Below are 19,597 nucleotides of genomic sequence, written 5' to 3' on the forward strand. Positions count from 1 at the left end.
CGGCTGGCTTGACTGTGACTTCGTAAGTGAGGGCTCACTTGACCGCAGTTCGTAACAGCCGTATCCATTTGAGGGTGTGTTTACGCGTTTGTTTTCAGTTCGGTGAGGATAACGCCATCCGTGAATACAGCAGGTCTGTCGCATGGTTGGAAATTTTCATTCCATCTTTTGCACATTTTCATTTTTAATTTTCATTCCACATGATGATGTTTCAAACATTTCAAAGCCTGGTATACTTGGCTTTTATTTGTGCAATACATATGCGCGTACAAAGCTTGTTTAGACATGCAAAGATGTTTACACATTCAACAAATATTTCACAAAATTCACCACATACATACAAACTCAATCCGGTGCTCTTTAATAAAATGTACACAACTGAAATGCTACTCTATAGGAATGTACTTCTACTTATGGGATGGAAAGGATAATCAGTGAGCAACAGTGATATTCACAGTACACATATTCACATTTCAGAGGACTTCGCTCTGCTGTTACTTTCACTGACTGTTATCCTTCCAGGGGCATCTGAAGATACGACTCTGTGGGCTTCTGAGTGAACTGTCGATGTTTTGTGCTGATACATTATTCGGAGTCCTACTGGAGCTCATACAGCAGATCCTGAACAGTCAGCGCCAGCTCCTGAAAGTTTGGTCTCTCCTCTGCTTTCTGAAAGGAACAGCAAAGGAAACCTCTAGGATTAGGGCCAATATTAAATGTCAACTCAACCGAGAGTTGCAATAAAATATGAAAATTCACTTACATCAAGCCAGCAGCTTGACATAATGCTGTAAACTCTTTCGTTGGCCAACTGGGGGCGAAAGAGGCGCAGGCCCCGGGACACCTGGTCCACTATTTCCGTGTTGTTGAGGCGCTCATAAGGAAGCCGTCCCAGAGTGTACACCTCCCACATTAAAACCCCTAATGGATTATATAAATGTTAGAATTTAAAATCATTATGCTTTTATGCAATTTGAGCAAACAAAACAAAATATAAAGGTCAAAAATAGAACAATAAAACATTACATGCATAAAAATATATATTTTTAAATGAAGGTATTAATGCATTAATTGTAATATAAATTCCCGATGTATGTATTTAGTTTTCCATTTAACTATTGAATTACAATTTTAAAGAATACTTTTGTTAGCACATTTATTTTCCCTATGTATTCACCAAAACTGTTTTTATACAGTAGAGTAATTATTAATTAACCTATTAAATCATTTGCACCATTATTATTTTTAATACTGAAGTTTCTGTGTCCACTCACTTTGAAGTACATCAATAAAACAGTAAAAATATATATAGTATATTACTTACCATATGCCCAGATGTCAGACTTACTGCTGAATTTGCAGTAAAGAAGGACTTCGGGTGGCGACCAGCGGACAGGGAACTTTGAGCCAACCGAGCTTGTGTATTCATCATCTAAAACATACCTGGAAGGTTTGGAGGAAGAGGATTTTAATATTATGCTGATGATGTACCAGTGTGTCTTGTTCTTTTTGCAACTTATGTAAAGTGTTTTACCTTGATAGCCCAAAGTCAGTCACTTTGACAGTGCCATTTCCATCTACTAAACAGTTCCTGGCAGCCTGGAGATAAAACAAACAATGCTTTTGGTTCAGGAATAGTCCTTAAACCTTCAGCGTTATCTTTGGGTAGCAAACAGGATTTTTCTTTTTTAAGCTTTGACACAGTGGATCATTGTCTCTCACCAGGTCTCTGTGGATGTACTGGTGTGACTCGAGGTAGGCCATGCCCTCAGCGACATCTTTACACATCTCTAGCAGCTGGATGCTTGTTGGGTGCTGCTTCAGGCCCTCCTTGAGGTATGTGAGGAGGCAGCCGTTTGCAAGGTACTCGGTCACTATATAAATAGGCCTTTGTTTGGTGCACACGCCATAGAGCTGGACCAGGTTCTCATGGCGAAGCTTCCTTGTTTGAGCAAAAAGAAGAAGGAACTTAAGCACTGTGAGCTGGGTTTCCTCAAAGACATTATAGGAACTACCATTCCCAGTATGACAGATCAGTTTTATGAGTCTTGTGCACAAACAGACTCATCTTAGAGTGAGTTAGACATTCAGCAATTATCATTTAGTTGTGCTTACATCATGATTTTTGCTTCTTCTATGAAATCATCTTCTGACATGGAGCCCTCTTTAATCATTTTAATGGCCACATCGTGCTGTCCCTGCCACTTCCCATACTTCACCACTCCAAATTGTCCAGATCCCAACTCCTTGATGAAGGTGAGGTAGCGTGGGTCAATCTCCCACACACCTACGTCAAACAAGAGAAAATAATTGTGCTCTTTTAGCATGTAACGACCTCATTAAAATAACTGCTTGACACGTTGTATATATCTTTTTAGCGCTGCTGCTGAGAGATAAATGAGATGCCACTCTTGGTTACCATAAACACTAGAAACATTTTTCCTTTTATCAAACTAAAAACCAGGTAATCAGGTGCACAGACAGAAAACCATTTTTAATCTTCTGATCTAATACTAGGCACAAAAGTGTAACAACTAATAGCACAAAACACTGTTAAAACAATGATCAGTATCTTACATGTTAGCTTTTATACACTCTCTGAAAGCTGTTATAATAACAAAGAATACATTCATAATCCAAGAAAGCAGGTGTAATTAACTTTCATCTGCAGTCATAATCTTACCATAACCAAGGCCTGCTGTGGATGGGGGCCGTGCCCGGTTAGATACGATGTGTTTCAGTCTGCTAACCATGCCTAGTGGGGAGATAACAAAGCCACATTACCTATTAAGATAGTCATTTTTGAAAAGATGACTGGAATATGAATTGCAAGAATGAACTAATTCATTGAGCTTTGACATGTGAGTGAAAGGGCTACAGAAGACGTTAAAAAAGAAAATAAAAAGTGTTTGTGCATTAAAAAGCAACTGTAAATTTAAGTTAAATAAAGTGGAGATTAATAATAAAAAAAGAATAATTAAACCCACAAAATTTCCAATGGCCCCCTACCCCCCACTCAAACTTGCTTATGACTCATTTCCTTTTTCCTGTTACCGTAACCAAATTTGAAAATGAGTTTATTGTGTAACAAATACCACAGTATTAAAGCTGAGACTATGTATCCATATGGCCCGGGCAGTTATATTGACCTGCTGCGTTGTGCTGGTGATAGTTGATGAGCTCTGCGATGGTGTTAAAATTATGCTTTTCTGCCAAGTAATACTGGCTCTGCTGGGTGGTGCAGATGTTATAATGTCGGCAGCTTCCAACAGCTTCCCTGTAGAGAGAAGAGTAACACGGCTGGATTTCGTTCGCACGTTTTCACTGGAACCACCGAACAGGAATGATTTATCATATATGCATAATTAGGTAAAATCTCCTCAGTGTTCTGAACAGGGTAGCTCAGTCTTGGAATTTAAAAAAAGCACCGCAGACACATTAGTCCTAGTTTTGCATAAGTCATTTACATCTCTCTCCCTCTGCGGGCCACTGTTTCCTCTTTCATTACAAACAGTTCTTCTTTTCATGCGTTCACACATGACCGGAGCGAGTGGATACACTATATAAATGGTAGCAGTGTTTAACACCGCTAAGCTTACTCACCCGCCACCCCTTGTGAGCAGAGACACAGTGTATTTCCCAGCCTTGCTGGAGTCCCGCACCAAGAAGCCTCCATCTTTGTTCTGATTACAACAACATATTTCACAAGTTTTGACGTAAATACAGTCCGGAAACATATTTTTGGTAATGACAGTCATGGGTTTACCTCAGCCTTTAACAGTTTTTCTGCTTGACTACGGTTCATATTCTTGCAATACCAGCTGTCAATAAAAAAAATAAACAATTTGTAATTCTTCCTGAATGTTGTTGTATTTGTTCAACAATAAGAAATTAATTAGAGTGCAGATAAGGAACCAAGAATGAGTTAGGTTAAAAATAATAAAATGTATAACCACATGTGACATTAATACACCTATTTAGGGGCAAAGCAATAACACTGATACTCACTCGAATCTTTCTAGCCCATCTTCAGCTTCTACAACATAATTGCTTGGTATATAACCCTCTTTTCTGGAAAAGAAAAGAACATGAACAGATGGCACATGCAAAACGTGAACTTCTTCTTAACACCAGCAGATTCTAACTTTTACAAATCATTCAAGTGAATCGTATATTATATAAATTCATTTCTACTTGTTATGCAAAATGTATGAACTAACGAGCCGTGTAGCCCCGGAAGCCACTTTTTGAACGTTCTCTTATATAAATTATCTTTAATCTGTGTGCTTCAAAATCATCACTGATTATCTGTCTTCCTCATTATAATGCTTGCAGTTGGTTTACTTTAGCCTACACTGTAAGTTTCCAGAGTAAACTGATTGCGCTTGATTTTTGATTTGTCTGATGGGCTACGTGCGGTCACACTCTTCTTACGAGACATCTTTGGGTCACCTCTAGTCAGCTTACCCATATTTGTCTCGAGCTCTCCACCAGTTTGCATCGGACTTTTCCAGGATGGTGTACTCCTCATCCTTCCTTAGCTCCAGGTCTTGTGGTGTCATGGGTGTGTAACTGTACTCAGCTACAACAGTCATGCCTGCAGAGGGCGCTGGTGGGTCAGGAGGCTGTGGAGGTAAAGGACGAGTAGGCTTTTTCTGGAAAAAAAAAAAAGATAGCTTTTTGTCATATAGAAGAAAACAGTGTGTACTTGGTGAATGTTCATCTCATAGTCCTAGGTCTATACCTCTGCTGGGGTTGGAGGAAGCGGCTTCCTTGTTGACCTTCGAGATAGCTGTGATGTCACTCCTATAAAGGCATTATTAGATATATTAATTTAAAAGTTTAGGACCTGATCATTTTAGACTTTAAACTAAGGGGAGTCTAATTCTCACCATTCTTACTATCAAGCACTTTGCAACCCATGGCCTGTTTAACTTCCTGGTGGCAGCACAACCACACCCCATCAACCCAGAAGCATGGATGGTACTTCTGCATCAGATCGCTGTTGAAGCGCACCACTGTACACGTATACGGCCACAGAGTTTTTCAGATACACAAGATATGGTCATGTTCATGAAAGATGATACGAGATACGGTGACGAAATGCGAGAATAGACATGCACACTTACATTCTTTGAGCTTCTTTATCCACGCAACCCGGGTGTCTTCAGTCTTAGAAAATATATACAGTGGCCCTTCATCATAAATGACCTGTGGAAAAATCCACAGCGGAGCAATTTTCAGTATTTTTTTTCTTTATTTTTTTCAAGTTTGGTATTGCAGAATAGATTGCTGCAAGTGTGGCAAAAGTCTCTTCAAATGCGTTAACGGAAATTCAACACATGAACCCACGAAGTGTTACTTTGCTTTTTCTTTAATTAAGACATGTTTAGCTTGAACTTTTACTATTTATGGCAACATTGGCACTAAAAGCCCCTAGCTCATCTGAGTGTGAGAGGAAGTTTCACTTCTTAACAATTAACTTTCACAGTGTTAACTATTGGAGCACCGAACAGTCCTTGGAGAGCCTCACTCATGCTGCTGTGTGCTGCTCGTACGTGTTTTTTTTAATAGAAAGTGTTTGTTGTTGTTTTTCTGCAGCTCTATTCTTATATAATCTTCCTGTTACGTGTTCTGGCCCGAAGCTGAACAGCAGTGAAAGCAAGCAAAGTGTATATTTTATAGAAAGTTTAATCGGGTACAAAGCATTTGCATTTGACTCTTGTTTATAACTTCAGTAATGAAAATTGGATTGAAAAATATCTACCTGGAATGGATACATGCGCTCTTGTGGGGCATTGGGCTCTGGCTGGACTATCTCTACACACTTGATCTTCTCTAGGTCAACTGACCCTTTCAGACCTTTTCGCTTCTGCTTAACAGAAGAGGAAACAGTCAGGTAAGTCCAAGATAAAGAGCCAAGTGTTTATTTGGTGGCCCAAGGTTGCCAGCCAACATTAATGTGAAACGAACCTTTCTTCAGTTCTATATACATACCATTTTGTCTGTGTCAAAGTCATAGTAGGATATTTTTTCTGCTGTGAGAACAAACATTCTCTCTTTGTAGTTTAAAGGTGAGGTCTTCTTCTTCTGTTGAGATCTTTTAATGAAGACTTCTTCCAGTATAGAGTCTGACATGATTCATTCAGGATTCAGCTGCACTGGAACAAGTGACAAATGGATAATCATGGCATAACACAATGCTTCTCCACTAAACAGCATGTTCACACCCCGACTACCACAGCATCTGTAATTCTGCTGAGAGCTGTGACTGTGCTCAGCATTATGATCAAGCCTCAAGTTTTGCTGAACTTTACACTTATTCAGTGTTTTCGTTTCCTTTGAGAAGCATTTTAAAGAATGTAATACCTACCCACTGTTCATAGAGTTGGAGCAGTGCCACTGCAACAGGTGAAAGTGGAGATCTGGAAAGAGATGAACAGGCATGCAGTGTTAGCGCATATCGCTGTGTGATTAGGTGTAGTTTGCATAAGCCCTGCTTTTCCTGACAGCAACATCCTCGGTTTCCAACATTTGCCTCTGTGGCACATCTGTTTCTCTTAGCTGTTACATCCTGGTCATCTGGATACAGTATTTAACTCCTCTTTGCCTTTGGAATGGATATCAAGTGCCTGATTTGTTGATCCAAAAACCTGGCTAAATACAGTAGTATAGTTCTTTCATTTTATATAACTATACAGTCTAGACATGATTCATTTTTTGTTTTACTTCTAAATAAAATTTGTTTGCTGACAAACATATCATGTAATATATCACTCCTACTATCAGAAGGCTTCCTTCCCCTCGGGCACATTTCTACATTTTACCACGCACATAAGATAAGCAGGCAAATGAAAAAGGCTCTCTTTTTGCTTTATGGCAGTGTAGTGTGTCTTGTTTGCACCACCTCCTAACCACCAGCGCTGAAATAAAACTTGCACCTCCAAAACAAGACACATTGATAGAATCTGAGTGAAGGGGAGCATACAATAATTAATTGTTGTGGAAATTAGTAACATAGCGACATTAACAGCCTGATATTTTAGGGGAAATATAGCTAGCTGAAACTTAATTCAGTATAAATAGTACTGCAGTGACGGTACACGCAGAAAATCACGACAACTGATGAAAACAAAGCTGAAAGATATTGATGATAGGTTGGGAAGCAAAGGCTTCTTTGGTTCTGACCAATGCAGAACTAAAACTAAAATCTCACCAAATGACCAGAAGAAAAGCCAAGGTATTCCCGTCACCACATTGTTCTAAAAGTGCAACAAAAGTGCACCAATGCGGGGAAGTTATTTGTTACCGGTTACCGCTCAAATGTGAACTATCAAATTCTCAGACTCACCCTCGTTACACGGCCGAGCGCTCACTGTGTGTCAGTTTCTGTCAGATGTGTGCGCACTTCAACTCAGCCTATTTTCAGCTTAGTGTGAGAGAGAGAGAGAGAGAGAGAACTTCCTTCTATCATCTGAACTGTAACTGTGGCACTACGAGAAGCTTCTGTTGCTCTCTGCTAACAGGGAGTCTGACATTTCTTCACACTCGAGTGACACTACCTACTGGTGTTGTTTGTGCCTTCATGAGCAGACAGAGGTGTTCCCTATTCTGTGAAACATTGTTTACTCAGTCCTCATTTAACACGACCCGTCTTTTCTCACATCACTAACTCGAGTGAAGGTCAAAAAACTCTGAGGGCGCACGCCCAAAACTTTGATATGTGCCTCTAAATAAGTGAAGCCTTTTGACTGAAACTGTGCAGCTACCAATGCATCATGGCTACTCAGAGGACATTATTTTTTTGCCTTTTCTGATGGGAGTTGACTCATGGTGGCTGACACAGACAAACTCATAGGGAAGTTGCATCAGTATTGCTTTGCAATATGAAGAGAGAAGAAACCCTGTGGCCTGCACCTCTTCTTACCTGACAGTATCTCTCTTTTAAATTTTGCTGTGCATGAGTTGGACATTTGAAAAGCATGTAATGTACCAGTTTTGGCAGGTTCCATTTGTAATTTTACTCTTCTGTGTGTGACCTAGACTATATAATCTAATACAGGCCAACTGTGTCACTACACCCTCTGTGTGAAAGGCAATTAAGTAGCAAATAAATCATTATACATGGTCTTTATTGCATTTTTTTATTCTAAAGTGCACAAATTTTGACTGCATGATGTCTGATGTGAATGACACAGCAGACACAACCTTATCATGAAAGACTAATGTTAACAGGAACCTGTAAAGATGCTGTGTTTCCTGATGTTTCCTGGTAGATAAGTGCTATGTGCAATAAAATGCGTACTTGTGTATGTGTGTTTGCGTGTGTCTCTGTGTGAGCATACGTAACAAAGAAACAGACAGAGAGAAAAAAAAGTGAGTAATGTCACAAGACTGATTCTAACCGCAAAGAATACTCAGGCATATTAAAATACCACATAAGTTTAACATTGTGGTGACTTGTGAGAACTATTTGTCAGGATACGAGAATTTCCCATGATGCACACGTAAGTATTAAAAATGACAGTTCAATGCAAGATACCTGTCATGGAGAGTCAGTAACTGTGTGAAAGTACAACCTGATTAGCGATAGCGATTTGCTTTACATTTAACCAGTTTCTGCTACAAAGAAAGCACTTTGATGAACAGTGTCAGTGTGTGCACATAAAGGATTATCAGCACCCAGAACACAACAGTACGTTTATGTCCAGAAAACATTCAAAACTTTATACATCGTTAGACTTTAAGCTGAAAATGTCACTTGTGGATTCATAATTTCATTGGTTATTTCACAGGAGTTGCATACAAACGAAATTACAGTGGGTTTCAGTTGAGTACTTGCACTAATCTATGCTACTTTTGGCCTCGGTCTTTCAGATGAAGTGTACTCAAAGGTTGCTTCTCTCATTTATAGTTCTATGAACAAAGTGCGACTAAAAATACTTCCTTTAGAAACAAGTGGTGCTTACCCAGATGTTGAAAAATGACACACATCAGACAACTGCAGATGCTGAAGCTTGAAGAGTGGCATGGACCTTTGCCTCAGTAGCTGGCTTTCCATAAAATGTGTGTTGGTCTGTGATGCAAGAAGCTTAAAACACACCCACAGAGAGGAATCGACAGGGCTTACTTCCCCTTTTTCTTGCTGCTAATTTTCATATCAGCCTTCTGGACAGTTTTGGTGATAAGTGGAAGCGGGCTAAACATTAATGCAAGGCCATATTTGGTTGTTACATATAGTTACACTGTAACCTGAGTGGATTTCTTAGTTTCTCACCGGCTTATTACGTTGTTAAAAGATATTTCAAAATGATAACTTCTGCAGGCATTAAAGCCTTTTCACTGTGAGTAAAATGTATAGCTTGTGTTTTAGTATATTACTGACCCACTGAGTTTTGTCAGGTTTATGCTGTGCACTCCATGGCTGTCACTCTCCTCAAAATTGGGGCCGTTTGCAGTCTTTTCATGGTTTTGGCTTCTTTGCATCTCCGGCCGCTAGGGGGCAGACCTCTCTACGGCTGAGGTCTATTGAAGGGGCGACTTTAAGAACTGCTTCCGGCCTCCTTCTTCCTCTTTCCCTCTGCATCGGGTTGCAGCCATGGTATGCTACCATTACACCTAAAACAAATCTAACTCAATCCTGCCGATTAAAGTACAATTTCTGTATTTGATACACCCGGTCATGTTGATAATGTTACAATGTGCGTAACGATGGCGGTATTGGCCATCTTTGGTATATTTAACGCTGTTATATTGATGGATGCTATCTTAGTGGCGAAACGCCACTGTTGGTTTTTCTACTCCAACCGGCCTTTCTGTCAGAAGCGAAACACTAAACAAGCGAAACATCACAATCAATTAACAGCTACGTCAAAACGTGTTTTGCTTTGTAAAAAGTATTGGAGCATCACTTGTTTACGCTGTTTTCTTTAAAATAGCGATGCTAACGTGTTAGCTTGCCCCAACACTGCCGGCCACAGTTTAAATGATAAACTCGGTGCTTCTGTGTATTAAGTTAATTTCGAAAATGATTGAACAAAACTCTTTGATAGCTGTGCACTTGATTTTTCATAAGTGTTGTGAGTTTTATGGCTTGGGCCTGTTGGACGTGGCTAGCTAGTCCGCGTTGTGGTATTTTGTGTATACTGCACGTCTGCTCAAATGTTATTCTGTGTTGTGCAGGTGAACGTCCCGAAAACCCGCAGGACCTTCTGCAAGAAGTGCAAGAAGCACCAGCCCCACAAAGTTACCCAGTACAAGAAGGGGAAGGATTCTCTTTATGTACAGGGTAAATATGTTTGTCCTGTATTTAAGGGATGCACTGGTGTCTAACGTCAAAAAAGTGTCTGTATATAAAACATTGACCTGTGATCTGTCAAAAACATCTTTTTTAAGTGATATCAAGTCACTATGAGCCAGGAAGAACGTTCCTGTCGCAAAATACAAGCAGTTAAAAGTTTATTTTTCAGTAGATTTGATCAAGATTTTAGAGCAAATTGCACCAAATTTAACAGCATTTCCATAAATATATTTTAAGTAGCCAAAAAAGACTGGATTGATAACGTGGATGGATTCTTGTAAAACAGGTCATTTCTTTATTTTATATATAACTCAGTAAATTCTGCTTACTACATCTACTAATACAAACAAAGATATACACAAAGTCACACGAGCATCAGCAGTAAATTTTTAGCACGACACTGGCCTCATCTATGGCATTATCTGATTATTTGTCGTCACATATTTTGATAAATCAATAGATTAGTGTCTTAGCACTTAATATATCTACAATCTTTTTCCTATCACAGAAGGGAAATTGTAAGATGTCTGCAAATATGGGCCAATATTTTGTTTTGAACCCATAATGCATCAGTGCATCCTTGCTTTATTTTAGTAATTGTTCAAGTATGTGTTGACTAAACTAAATGTTTTTCAGGTAAGAGGAGATACGACAGAAAGCAGAGTGGGTATGGCGGTCAGTCTAAGCCGATTTTCCGAAAAAAGGTAACCATTCAGTGCTGTAATAAAAGTGTCCTTTTCCAGATTTATATTTTTCTGCTAATTTTGTCACACTTTAAAGTTTGAGATCATCATCATACTAATTTTTTATATTATAAAAAAATAACCTAAGTAAATAGAAAGCACAGTTTTTACTTTGCCCTGTGTGAAATCATGATTTAAGTGTAATTAGCCACATTTTTTGGGTAGTTGAGTAAAATTTCAATAGCCTCTCCCAGGCCTGAATACTGCCATATCTGTTGATATGAAGACGTCACTTACTTCAATGTGTTGTACAGGTTTTAAGTTTTTAAAAAATATCAAAAAGCGGCACATCACGCCACAATCTAAAGGAATTAAGAAACGATAACAAACAAGACATTGATGTTATTAGTATGAAAAGGGTTGCAATGCAGTTCTCTGGCTTTGGAAACATGGAGAGAGCCATGGTCCACAAATGGATAAAACTTGTGGGCAGTAACGAACCTTCTCAGGAGTGACTAGCCTATCCAAATTACTCTTAACAGCACATCTATGGCTCATCTCGGAGGTCGCAAAAGATCTAAAAAACTTGCCTCAGTTAAGATCAGAGTTCATGATTCAACAGTGGGAAGAGAGTTGGCAAAAATGGCGTCCATGGGAGAGTTTCAAGGTGCAAACCATTACTGACCAAATAGTTTCACTTTCGCCCACCCTCCCCCTCCAAGACAGAAATATTCTGTGGACTGCCGAGAAAAGTTGAAATTTCTGGAAAATGTAAGTAGTGTTACATCTGGCACAAAACTAAAAGCATTTGATAAAAATACCAATCGAACATGGTGGCAGACGTGTGATGGTCAGAGGCTGTTTTGCCGCTCTGATTGATGGATCTATGAATTCTGCTCTCTGCCAGAAAATCCTAAAGTGTCCAGCCATCTGTTTGTGCCTTTATGTGCAAGTGCCCTCGGGTTATGCTGCAGGACTGATCCAAAACGCAACAGCAAGCCCTACTCAGATTATCTTTATCTAGTGTTAAAATGCTAAGGTGTGACAAATTCACAGGAAAAATGATCATGAAAAGGGTAAATACTATCTCACAGCATTGTACTGTTGGATTGATCGTGTTGAGATATATGTGAGGGGAAATGACACTCACTGAAATACTGTCAAACAGGCTAAGACTACAAAGAAGATTGTGTTGAGGCTCGAGTGTGTGGAGCCCAACTGCAGATCCAAGAGAATGCTGGCCATCAAGAGATGTAAGCACTTCGAGTTGGGTGGTGACAAGAAGAGAAAGGTAAGACTCGCATATGTCCCTGGTATTGTAAAGATTGAAGTTAACTATTCTTTACAACATATTCTTTATATTAACTTTATTTCAGTAGTACTTTTCATAGTGGGTTTAATCTCGGCTAAAGCTACAGTTTGGTGTCAGAATCATCCCACAGAAATCTGTCATCAAAATATTCTGACTTCTTATATTTGTAGGTAATTATTTTGTTACACATTTAATAACCTCATGTTCATAACCCACTATTAGTTTTTCATGCGACATATTGACATCTGTTATGTTAATTATGATAAATTATGGAACCAACACGGTGACAGCTATAAAAATGCACATTTTGCATATCAGCTGTTTTTTCACTTAAACATGGATTTCCTGTTTGGAAAAATAGTTTGCATAAAGCTGTTGTTACACATGCACACTAGCTTTGCACGCTAAAGATGGATATTGCAAGATATTCAAAGAAGGTGCACGAGAATGCAAACGTTGGATGCAGTTTGATCGGATATGTAATTATCTTGAGCCTATTCGCTCTCTAGTCGTCCCATTTCCTGTCAGAATTATTTGTTCTGGCAATTGTTTATTCTTCAGATGTACATATAAAAATATGGATTTTAGAGTATTTGTCGGCGCTTCTGCCTAGGCAACACTCTTCAAGAGGTGGAAAAATACCCCAACAGTTTTTTCCAGTAGTGTGAAAGCGTCTGACACGAGCTCTGTGTGTTGGTCGAGGGAAAGGGCCAACCCTGACCATGTCCGACTCGATTCTGCCCACCCTTTTCTGATGTAATTAGTGAGAAACCGCTTTTGAAATTGAGTTGTGAAAGAGGCATGTGTCTGCATGTATGAACGCATTTCACACGCTATAGCACCAGAATTGCATTAGGAAATGTTTGTTTGCTACACTTGATAAATGTGCAGCCCAGCTTAGATTTTAACTGGAGCATATTTCGCTTTCAGTCACAGATTGTTTTTCTTTTTGTTGTCGTTTTTTGTGGTTAGTGGTAAATTGTATTTGTTTTGATGAGATGGTGACTCAGGGCTGGCTGTTGATTTATTGTGGTGGTTAAAATACGATGCATGACTTGATCTCAATATATATACTGTCAATACAGTTATTAGTTTTTATTTATTTTTACAAGGTTTGCTGTTGAGCTTGTCTTCTTTGTTTTTTCTTCCTTCAATAGAAGCTCTAATACATGATTCTCAAATTCATGATTGGCTACCTTTATTTCAATTTCAAATCACAACAACAGTTGCCTCAAGGTGATTTGGCTCCTGTGTCCCCCCATTACTCAGTATTCATCTGTTGGGTTACCTCATTAATCAGACTTTACTCTATTTAAAAGCTTCTGTCTTCCTCATCAGCAGCACAAAAGTTAAGTCCTATCCACTCTGTATGCATATGTGGTAGGACTTTACAACAGGCTGGTAAAGCTGATGAATGTGAAGATTCTGGGTTTTATTTAGTCTTATTCAACTACAGTACAAAAGTCAGAATTGAATTATAAATTCATGGCAGTCACCAATGTAAAGTAATGCAAATATAAGTTGCACATTCTCACAAATGCTTCCCTCTGCTTTCTTACAGGGCCAGGTCATCCAGTTCTAAACTGTGGTCCAGTCATATGGATGAAGTTGTCACTATTTTCAATAAATGGATCCAAACATACTTTTGAGTGTTTGAGTTGAATCCTTTTCTTTTTTTTTCCTTGTACAAAAATTTGTCTCTTATGGTAATTTAACCTTTCAGTAGTCTAGACAGTTAACAGCAAGTGTTTAATTTATTGGATATAAATGGGATGAAGTGTGATCCATTTCCAGGCAGCTTTAATTTTAATTCACTAAGATTTACACAAGATAAACACCTAAAACTTATTCAGCTTCATTTTTTCCCAGACAATTGAGATATTGTACACGTCTCGGGTGCGTTTAACCACCTGAGGACTACAAAATGGTGTGCTTTCGTCTGACAAATGTACCCTGCCAGTTCAGCTTGTGAAGCCTTGTGAAATCGCTGCTGATGGGAGTGACAGTCAACAGAGCTGTGCCTGAAGGGTTGACAGATACAATTATTTTGCTCTGCTGAGTCTGAACTCCCATCTCCTTGTACTGAGGCAGGATCTGTGTGACGTTGCACTGCGGGCCACAGATCTTCCAACCGGGGGCAGCCCCAATGTTGAACCCTCGAGGACCACCTGTCTCCAGTTTGTTCAGCACAGCAACAGCCAGGCAGTTCTTCGACAGCGGCCTCTCCCACACTTCAAAATTGTTCCCCTGTAGAAAAAGGGGAAGTCTTACTGGTTTACACCTTCATCTGCCATTACCCACACTGATCATTTGTAATTAATGCTATAAAGAGCCTGTCAGGCTGATCACAAACCATGTAGCATTTCTAAACAGCAACGACAGGCTACCATAAATACTGAGCTGCCATTGCAGAAGGAGTTCGTACTGAGTCGCACACCCACCTTGGCAGTGCGATATCCCTGCTTGCCCATTGAATCTTGGCTGATGTCTATGATGCGTTTGTTCTGCAGGAGCTCCTTGGAGCGAGGACAAATGTCTCTGAGATCATTGGACATGAGCAGAGGAGATGCCATGATGGCCCATAACGCCATCTGAGACTCCTGCTGGTCGTGACTCAGGCCAAAGTTCCCAATTACAAGCTAGAGAAATAAATTCAATATGTAAATTCATAAGCAAATCAGGCTTAGTGATGATGCTACAGTGTGTCCACAACCTACAAAAATGTCTAAATACAATAGTAAGTATGAGGAGGTTTAGATTAGCATTAGATAAAAAGCAAAATAAGCAGGTTCATGATAGTAAAACCACTCATGTCCAAGGCCTTCAGTAGAACAAAGTACCATATCGGGGTCATTCCAGCCTCCGGGTCCAGCTGCAGGGACGATGATGTCCTGATGAGCGGCAGTCCAGTCCAAGATGGATTTGACGGAGCTCCACGAGTCGAACACGTCATCAAAGTTGCGCCAGTGATTACAAGTCTCACGGATAGCTGTGTAGTTGGGCTGGAAGCACAGAAATGCTCTTTATTTTGAGTATACTCCATTATTTCTGCAGCATCTTCTACAAAAAACCAAGTTAACCATTAAAACAAGTTCTCACCTGTTTTAAAGGCCACTCGTACAACGGCCACTCACAAGAGTACAGGACAGGCCGTCCAGTGTTGTTCAGTGCTTTTGACATGTTTGTGTAGCCTTAAACAGAGCAAACATTTAGTAGTTAACCCTTTAAACACCTTAACTGGTAAATAAAATGATGTTTAGGAAAGAAATTTGACCTCCTGTATAGATGGAGAGTACATGTCCACATTGTTTGTTTGCGCGTATATTTTTATATATATTTTATATTTTATATGTATTTTGTAAGCAGCTGGATAGCGTAGTGATAAGACTACACGCCTTTAAAGTTGGAGACGCAAGTTCGACTCCCGCCTGGAGCGTATGTATCCAGCTACACACCTCATGCTAACCAAGCCTACAGCAGAAAGAAACAAAAACATAGAGAGATGAAAAGAGCTTACATGAAACAACTAGAAGTGTTCGGAAGAAGACTGCTTTCACAGGTACAACACACATGCTACAGCAAGGGGGAGCCAGGATGCCAGGTCAGGGGGGAGATATCATCACCCGAGATTGGGTACCAAGTGGGAAGGATCATTAAGAGGAAGATTGTAGCTAATCCAGCCCCATATCAACAGGCCAAATATGGCCTGAACGGTCACGAGGTCAGAATGGGAGATGCCCCCAAGAATGGCGGAGTTTTTTTTGTACGTTCATATATATGTGTCTGTATGTGTATTTATACGGTGCCTGTTGTTCACCTTTGTGGCACTGCCAATCAGAAATAGAAACTCACCCTCTCCCAGCAAAGCCCGATTCATGAAGCAACCGTCAAATTTGAGCAGATCAACATCCCAGTCAGCAAAAGTCTGAGCATCTTTCTCGTAGTAACCAAGGCTCCCAGGATATCCAGCACAGGTTTTGTCCCCCACATCTGCGTAGATACCCAGCTTCAGGCCCTTAGAGTGGATCTTAAAGCATAAAAAAATATCAAAGATTTGTTGATTCATCTCAGTGAATGACAAATACCAGTGACATCCATTTTCTTTCACTTGTCCAATTCAAGGTCATATGGGTGCTGGAGCCCATCCGAGCAACCATGCCACTGTGCCTGTGCACGCTGGAAAAAGCTTGTACCATATCCCTTTAAGGGTTAAATAGTAAATGGACTGACATTAAACCAGTCACACACACTTTCATACACTCCCACTCCAATGAAGGCAACAGGGGCAACTTGGGGTCCAGCATTTTGCCCTAAGGATACTTAGACATACAGACTGGAGTGGCCAGGGATCGAACCACTAGATGACCTGCTCTATCTCCTGAGCCACAGCTGCACAGGCAAATTGCTAAAAAAGATGAAACCCCCCCAAAAAGCAAACAGATCATCCCAAGGGTCTACTTTACTGAAAAAAAACAAACAAACCACTGATTCTGCTTAAAGCATAAACTTTCTGAGCAGGCAGTATGTTTCTTCCAGTAGGTGGCAATGTTGCACAGCTCTAAACGTGATTCTTTTAATACAGAACTCAAGGTTGCCTTAGTGGGCCTAAATATATTCCCTTCCTGCTAAACAATATATTTTTAGCAATCTTTATACGTGAAGCCTTATACATCGAAATGCGCCTGGCATCATGGCTTCCAGCTCCTTTCTATTGCGAGTCTCCTGCGAAGAGAGTCAACAGCAGCACTTTCCTATCCAACACAATATGTGCTTGCACATCTTCCCTGGCTCCAGGTGCTATACTGGAAGGTAATTTGACAACAGATTCCACATCTGCTCCTTTCCTATTCATTATGTAAATACCTGCAGGTCAGCTTGAATGGGTATATGATGAATATGTAATCACTTATTTCTAGAGATATTCAACCAGGGCTACAAGAACTTTTTAACATCTGAAATTTTAGACAAGTTGTACTGACATGATAATACTGCATACCATAAAATCACAGCAGCATGTTGAACATAAAGTGGGTTTATCATTCTTTGAACTGTGTATATTATTCAAACTGCTGCCCCAAAGCTGGAAGCTACAATAAACGCAGTCACGTCCTCTCACATGGTCTCGTTTTGCTTCTCCCAGCTAGTAAAGTATTTCTCACTTTCACCGAGTCTCTCTGAAGCTCTTTCTGTTTGATGTCCATAGAGGAATTATGGCATTAATACTATATTCACATCCAGACTTTTCATTCCTCTCTCATAACTAATACTCACATAGTCGGCCAGTTTCTTGATGCCTCCTGGGAATCGTTTGGGGTCTGCCTGCAGGCGGCCCTGGGCATCACGCTGGTGGGAGGGCCAACAGTCATCGATGCAGACGTACTCGTAACCGGCCTCTTTCCAGCCCTCCTTCACCATCACATCTGCCATCTGCATGTACAGACGCTCACTGCCAAGGCAACAGGAGGAGACAGGCGGGGCTAATATTAGCCGTTAGAAGCCAGTGTACATGTAATGTGTAATGGATATATGGCACACACCAATATTTAGAGATGAAGGAGATATTATAACAGTGAACAAAAGGTTTGCTCAGAGGTGAATAACATTACGTTTTGTGAGGAAAAATATTCCAGGCACAAAAATGGAGGCATTAGTGAGGTTGAAAGCAAAACCACGTTTACTTTATCTTTAATTCAAGAAAATATATATGTTAGATATGTTAACCTGTAATTATGACTTAACATATCATCATTATGAGAAAACCCTGAATGAACTCTGCGGTAGTGTTGTGCGAAACTGCAAATTTTGGTATCAATGCCATACCAAGTAAATACAAGGCCAATATTACGGATACCAAAAACAATACTAATGTTTTTCACATATAACGGCATCTTATGTAGGGGACAGCAGTGTGTCATTAGTACTGATCCAGTATCAGTGTAGGTATCGATATTGGCCTGATCTGCCCACTTCTACCCTGCACCATCAGGTACACCCGGGCCTAAAACAGACCTACTGTGATCACTTCCAGCTCCTCCAGAGCAGCTTTGAATGATTTTGATTACAAAATAATGCTTACTTATCCTCTATTGAGCCAGGTTGCTTACACTGACCAATTTATTATTGCTCAGTATATGTACGTGAAACTTTGGCTATTTTAAACGAGTTTTCTCATTTTTAAAGCCTTGTTTTATATGTGCATCATTTCCCCCCAACCAATCTGGACCTCACATATTTCTCCACTAGACTTTAACAATAAATGACTTTTATGTTACAGCTGTTGCAAATTTTGCTTCCACAATACACAGTACTTGCTGACACCAATATCTCACACATCAACGTCCCCCAATGCCTGAATCCAGAGAACAAAGAAAGGCGAACTTAATCAGCTGTCAACGACTATTTCAATCACGTGATCCTGCTCTTATTCTTATGACAGCCCCTCATAACGAGTTCCTCCGTACTTGTATAAAAATACCACACTTTCAAGGCAGATTAAACATATAATGAATGGTGAAGGCGTACTTACTAGTTGTCACAAGAAATGTCTTTCCTCTTTAATAATACCTGATTACCTGGCTAAATGCAAATGCCACTTCCTGTAATCAATGGTGAATTCTTTTAGGTGAGGTTTTTAAACGTGTTTCAGTGATATGTTCAGTTTTAACAGAGCATGTAGGCTTGTGCTTTGATTTAGCGTACATACACGTCAGGATTACCGGATCACTCCTTACCTGATGCAGTTATTTGGGTCCGTGTCACAGTCGATGTTACACATGAACCTCTCCCAGTGCAGCCAGCCCATGGTGGGTTTCAGCGCCAGACCATTGTCCAGCGCCTCAGCAGCAGGACTCATTAAGCTGATAATTACGAGAAGACAGGCAGCTCTGCTCATTTTAGATTTTCAGCTCGACAATAGTTGTGCAGTGACCGGCAACAAACGACTGTACTTCTTTCACTATTCATTTCCTAGTGCCAAAGCCAGCCAGCCCGCCTCCCGTGGATGAGTGACACAAAGCTGGACCAATTGAATTAAAATGCGTCTGTTACCGTCCAATGACGTTGCTGGAAACCAGGAAGCGCCGGGATTTAACCTAAAACGCAGGTGAAAAACATGAAAAGTCAGGTGACACCACGAGGCAGGTGATGGTCTTGTGATTCACCCGAATACAAAAACATCGCCGCAACCACGTGATTAATTCCACACCTAATCTGGTAGATGGGGAAATAGTAAAGTTGATGCACATTTATAAGACGAAATTGGGTATGAAAACACTCTATTGTAGTCATTTTCCACCCTAACAC

At 40.1% G+C, this 19,597-nt stretch overlaps 3 protein-coding genes across 7 annotated transcripts; 1 reads left to right on the top strand and 2 right to left on the bottom strand.

The window, feature by feature from the left end:
* Window positions 1-226: 226 nt before the first annotated feature.
* btk (Bruton agammaglobulinemia tyrosine kinase) lies at window positions 227-9,065 on the bottom strand. Of its 5 annotated transcripts, none has more exons than XM_005722874.1 (20): window positions 8,970-9,065; window positions 7,352-7,429; window positions 6,374-6,425; window positions 5,998-6,156; window positions 5,768-5,875; window positions 5,130-5,211; window positions 4,893-5,018; window positions 4,745-4,806; window positions 4,468-4,655; window positions 4,009-4,071; window positions 3,767-3,821; window positions 3,604-3,683; window positions 3,150-3,277; window positions 2,684-2,755; window positions 2,116-2,287; window positions 1,723-1,942; window positions 1,535-1,599; window positions 1,325-1,443; window positions 764-921; window positions 227-669 (listed from the first exon to the last, which is right to left on the bottom strand). In XM_005722874.1, the coding sequence occupies exons 4-20, from the start codon at window positions 6,136-6,138 to the stop codon at window positions 598-600; spliced, it is 1,911 nt and encodes a 636-aa protein (XP_005722931.1). In that variant the 5' UTR covers window positions 6,139-6,156; window positions 6,374-6,425; window positions 7,352-7,429; window positions 8,970-9,065; the 3' UTR covers window positions 227-597. The 5 variants fall into 5 exon arrangements, with proteins under 5 accessions (XP_005722931.1, XP_013771482.1, XP_005722929.1 ...); XM_013916028.1 differs by having other exon boundaries at window positions 5,998-6,161; XM_005722872.1 differs by lacking the exon at window positions 7,352-7,429.
* Window positions 9,066-9,521: 456 nt separating this feature from the next.
* rpl36a (ribosomal protein L36A) lies at window positions 9,522-13,937 on the top strand. The gene is made up of 5 exons (XM_005722876.1): window positions 9,522-9,601; window positions 10,183-10,288; window positions 10,937-11,004; window positions 12,152-12,274; window positions 13,857-13,937. Exons 1-5 carry the CDS (start codon window positions 9,599-9,601, stop codon window positions 13,875-13,877), a joined length of 321 nt encoding a protein of 106 aa, XP_005722933.1. The 5' UTR covers window positions 9,522-9,598; the 3' UTR covers window positions 13,878-13,937.
* Window positions 13,938-14,021: 84 nt separating this feature from the next.
* Window positions 14,022-19,306, bottom strand: gla (galactosidase, alpha). The gene is made up of 7 exons (XM_005722877.1): window positions 19,027-19,306; window positions 17,567-17,741; window positions 16,148-16,322; window positions 15,395-15,486; window positions 15,136-15,297; window positions 14,737-14,934; window positions 14,022-14,542 (listed from the first exon to the last, which is right to left on the bottom strand). The coding sequence occupies exons 1-7, from the start codon at window positions 19,185-19,187 to the stop codon at window positions 14,213-14,215; spliced, it is 1,293 nt and encodes a 430-aa protein (XP_005722934.1). The 5' UTR covers window positions 19,188-19,306; the 3' UTR covers window positions 14,022-14,212.
* Between the last annotated feature and the right edge of the window lie 291 nt (window positions 19,307-19,597).

Source organism: Pundamilia nyererei, unplaced genomic scaffold, assembly GCF_000239375.1.
Source record: "Pundamilia nyererei isolate P.nyererei 1_Seehausen unplaced genomic scaffold, PunNye1.0 scaffold00008, whole genome shotgun sequence".
In the NCBI taxonomy this organism is placed as follows: Eukaryota; Metazoa; Chordata; class Actinopteri; order Cichliformes; family Cichlidae; genus Pundamilia; species Pundamilia nyererei.

Coding starts and splice junctions, on each gene's coding strand:
- btk (XM_005722872.1), bottom strand. CDS start 6,138: ATGTCAGACTCTATACTGGAAGAAGTCTTCATTAAAAGATCTCAACAG. Junction 5,212..5,767: donor AGCGCATGTATCCATTCCAG/GTAGATATTTTT, acceptor ATTTTTCCACAG/GTCATTTATGATGAAGGGCC. Junction 4,656..4,744: donor TTCCTCCAACCCCAGCAGAG/GTATAGACCTAG, acceptor TTTTTTTTCCAG/AAAAAGCCTACTCGTCCTTT.
- rpl36a (XM_005722876.1), top strand. Junction 10,289..10,936: donor GGATTCTCTTTATGTACAGG/GTAAATATGTTT, acceptor AATGTTTTTCAG/GTAAGAGGAGATACGACAGA. Junction 12,275..13,856: donor GTGGTGACAAGAAGAGAAAG/GTAAGACTCGCA, acceptor GCTTTCTTACAG/GGCCAGGTCATCCAGTTCTA.
- gla (XM_005722877.1), bottom strand. CDS start 19,187: ATGAGCAGAGCTGCCTGTCTTCTCGTAATTATCAGCTTAATGAGTCCT. Junction 17,742..19,026: donor GACCCAAATAACTGCATCAG/GTAAGGAGTGAT, acceptor TTGCCTTGGCAG/TGAGCGTCTGTACATGCAGA. Junction 14,935..15,135: donor GCTGGAATGACCCCGATATG/GTACTTTGTTCT, acceptor TTATTTCTCTAG/CTTGTAATTGGGAACTTTGG.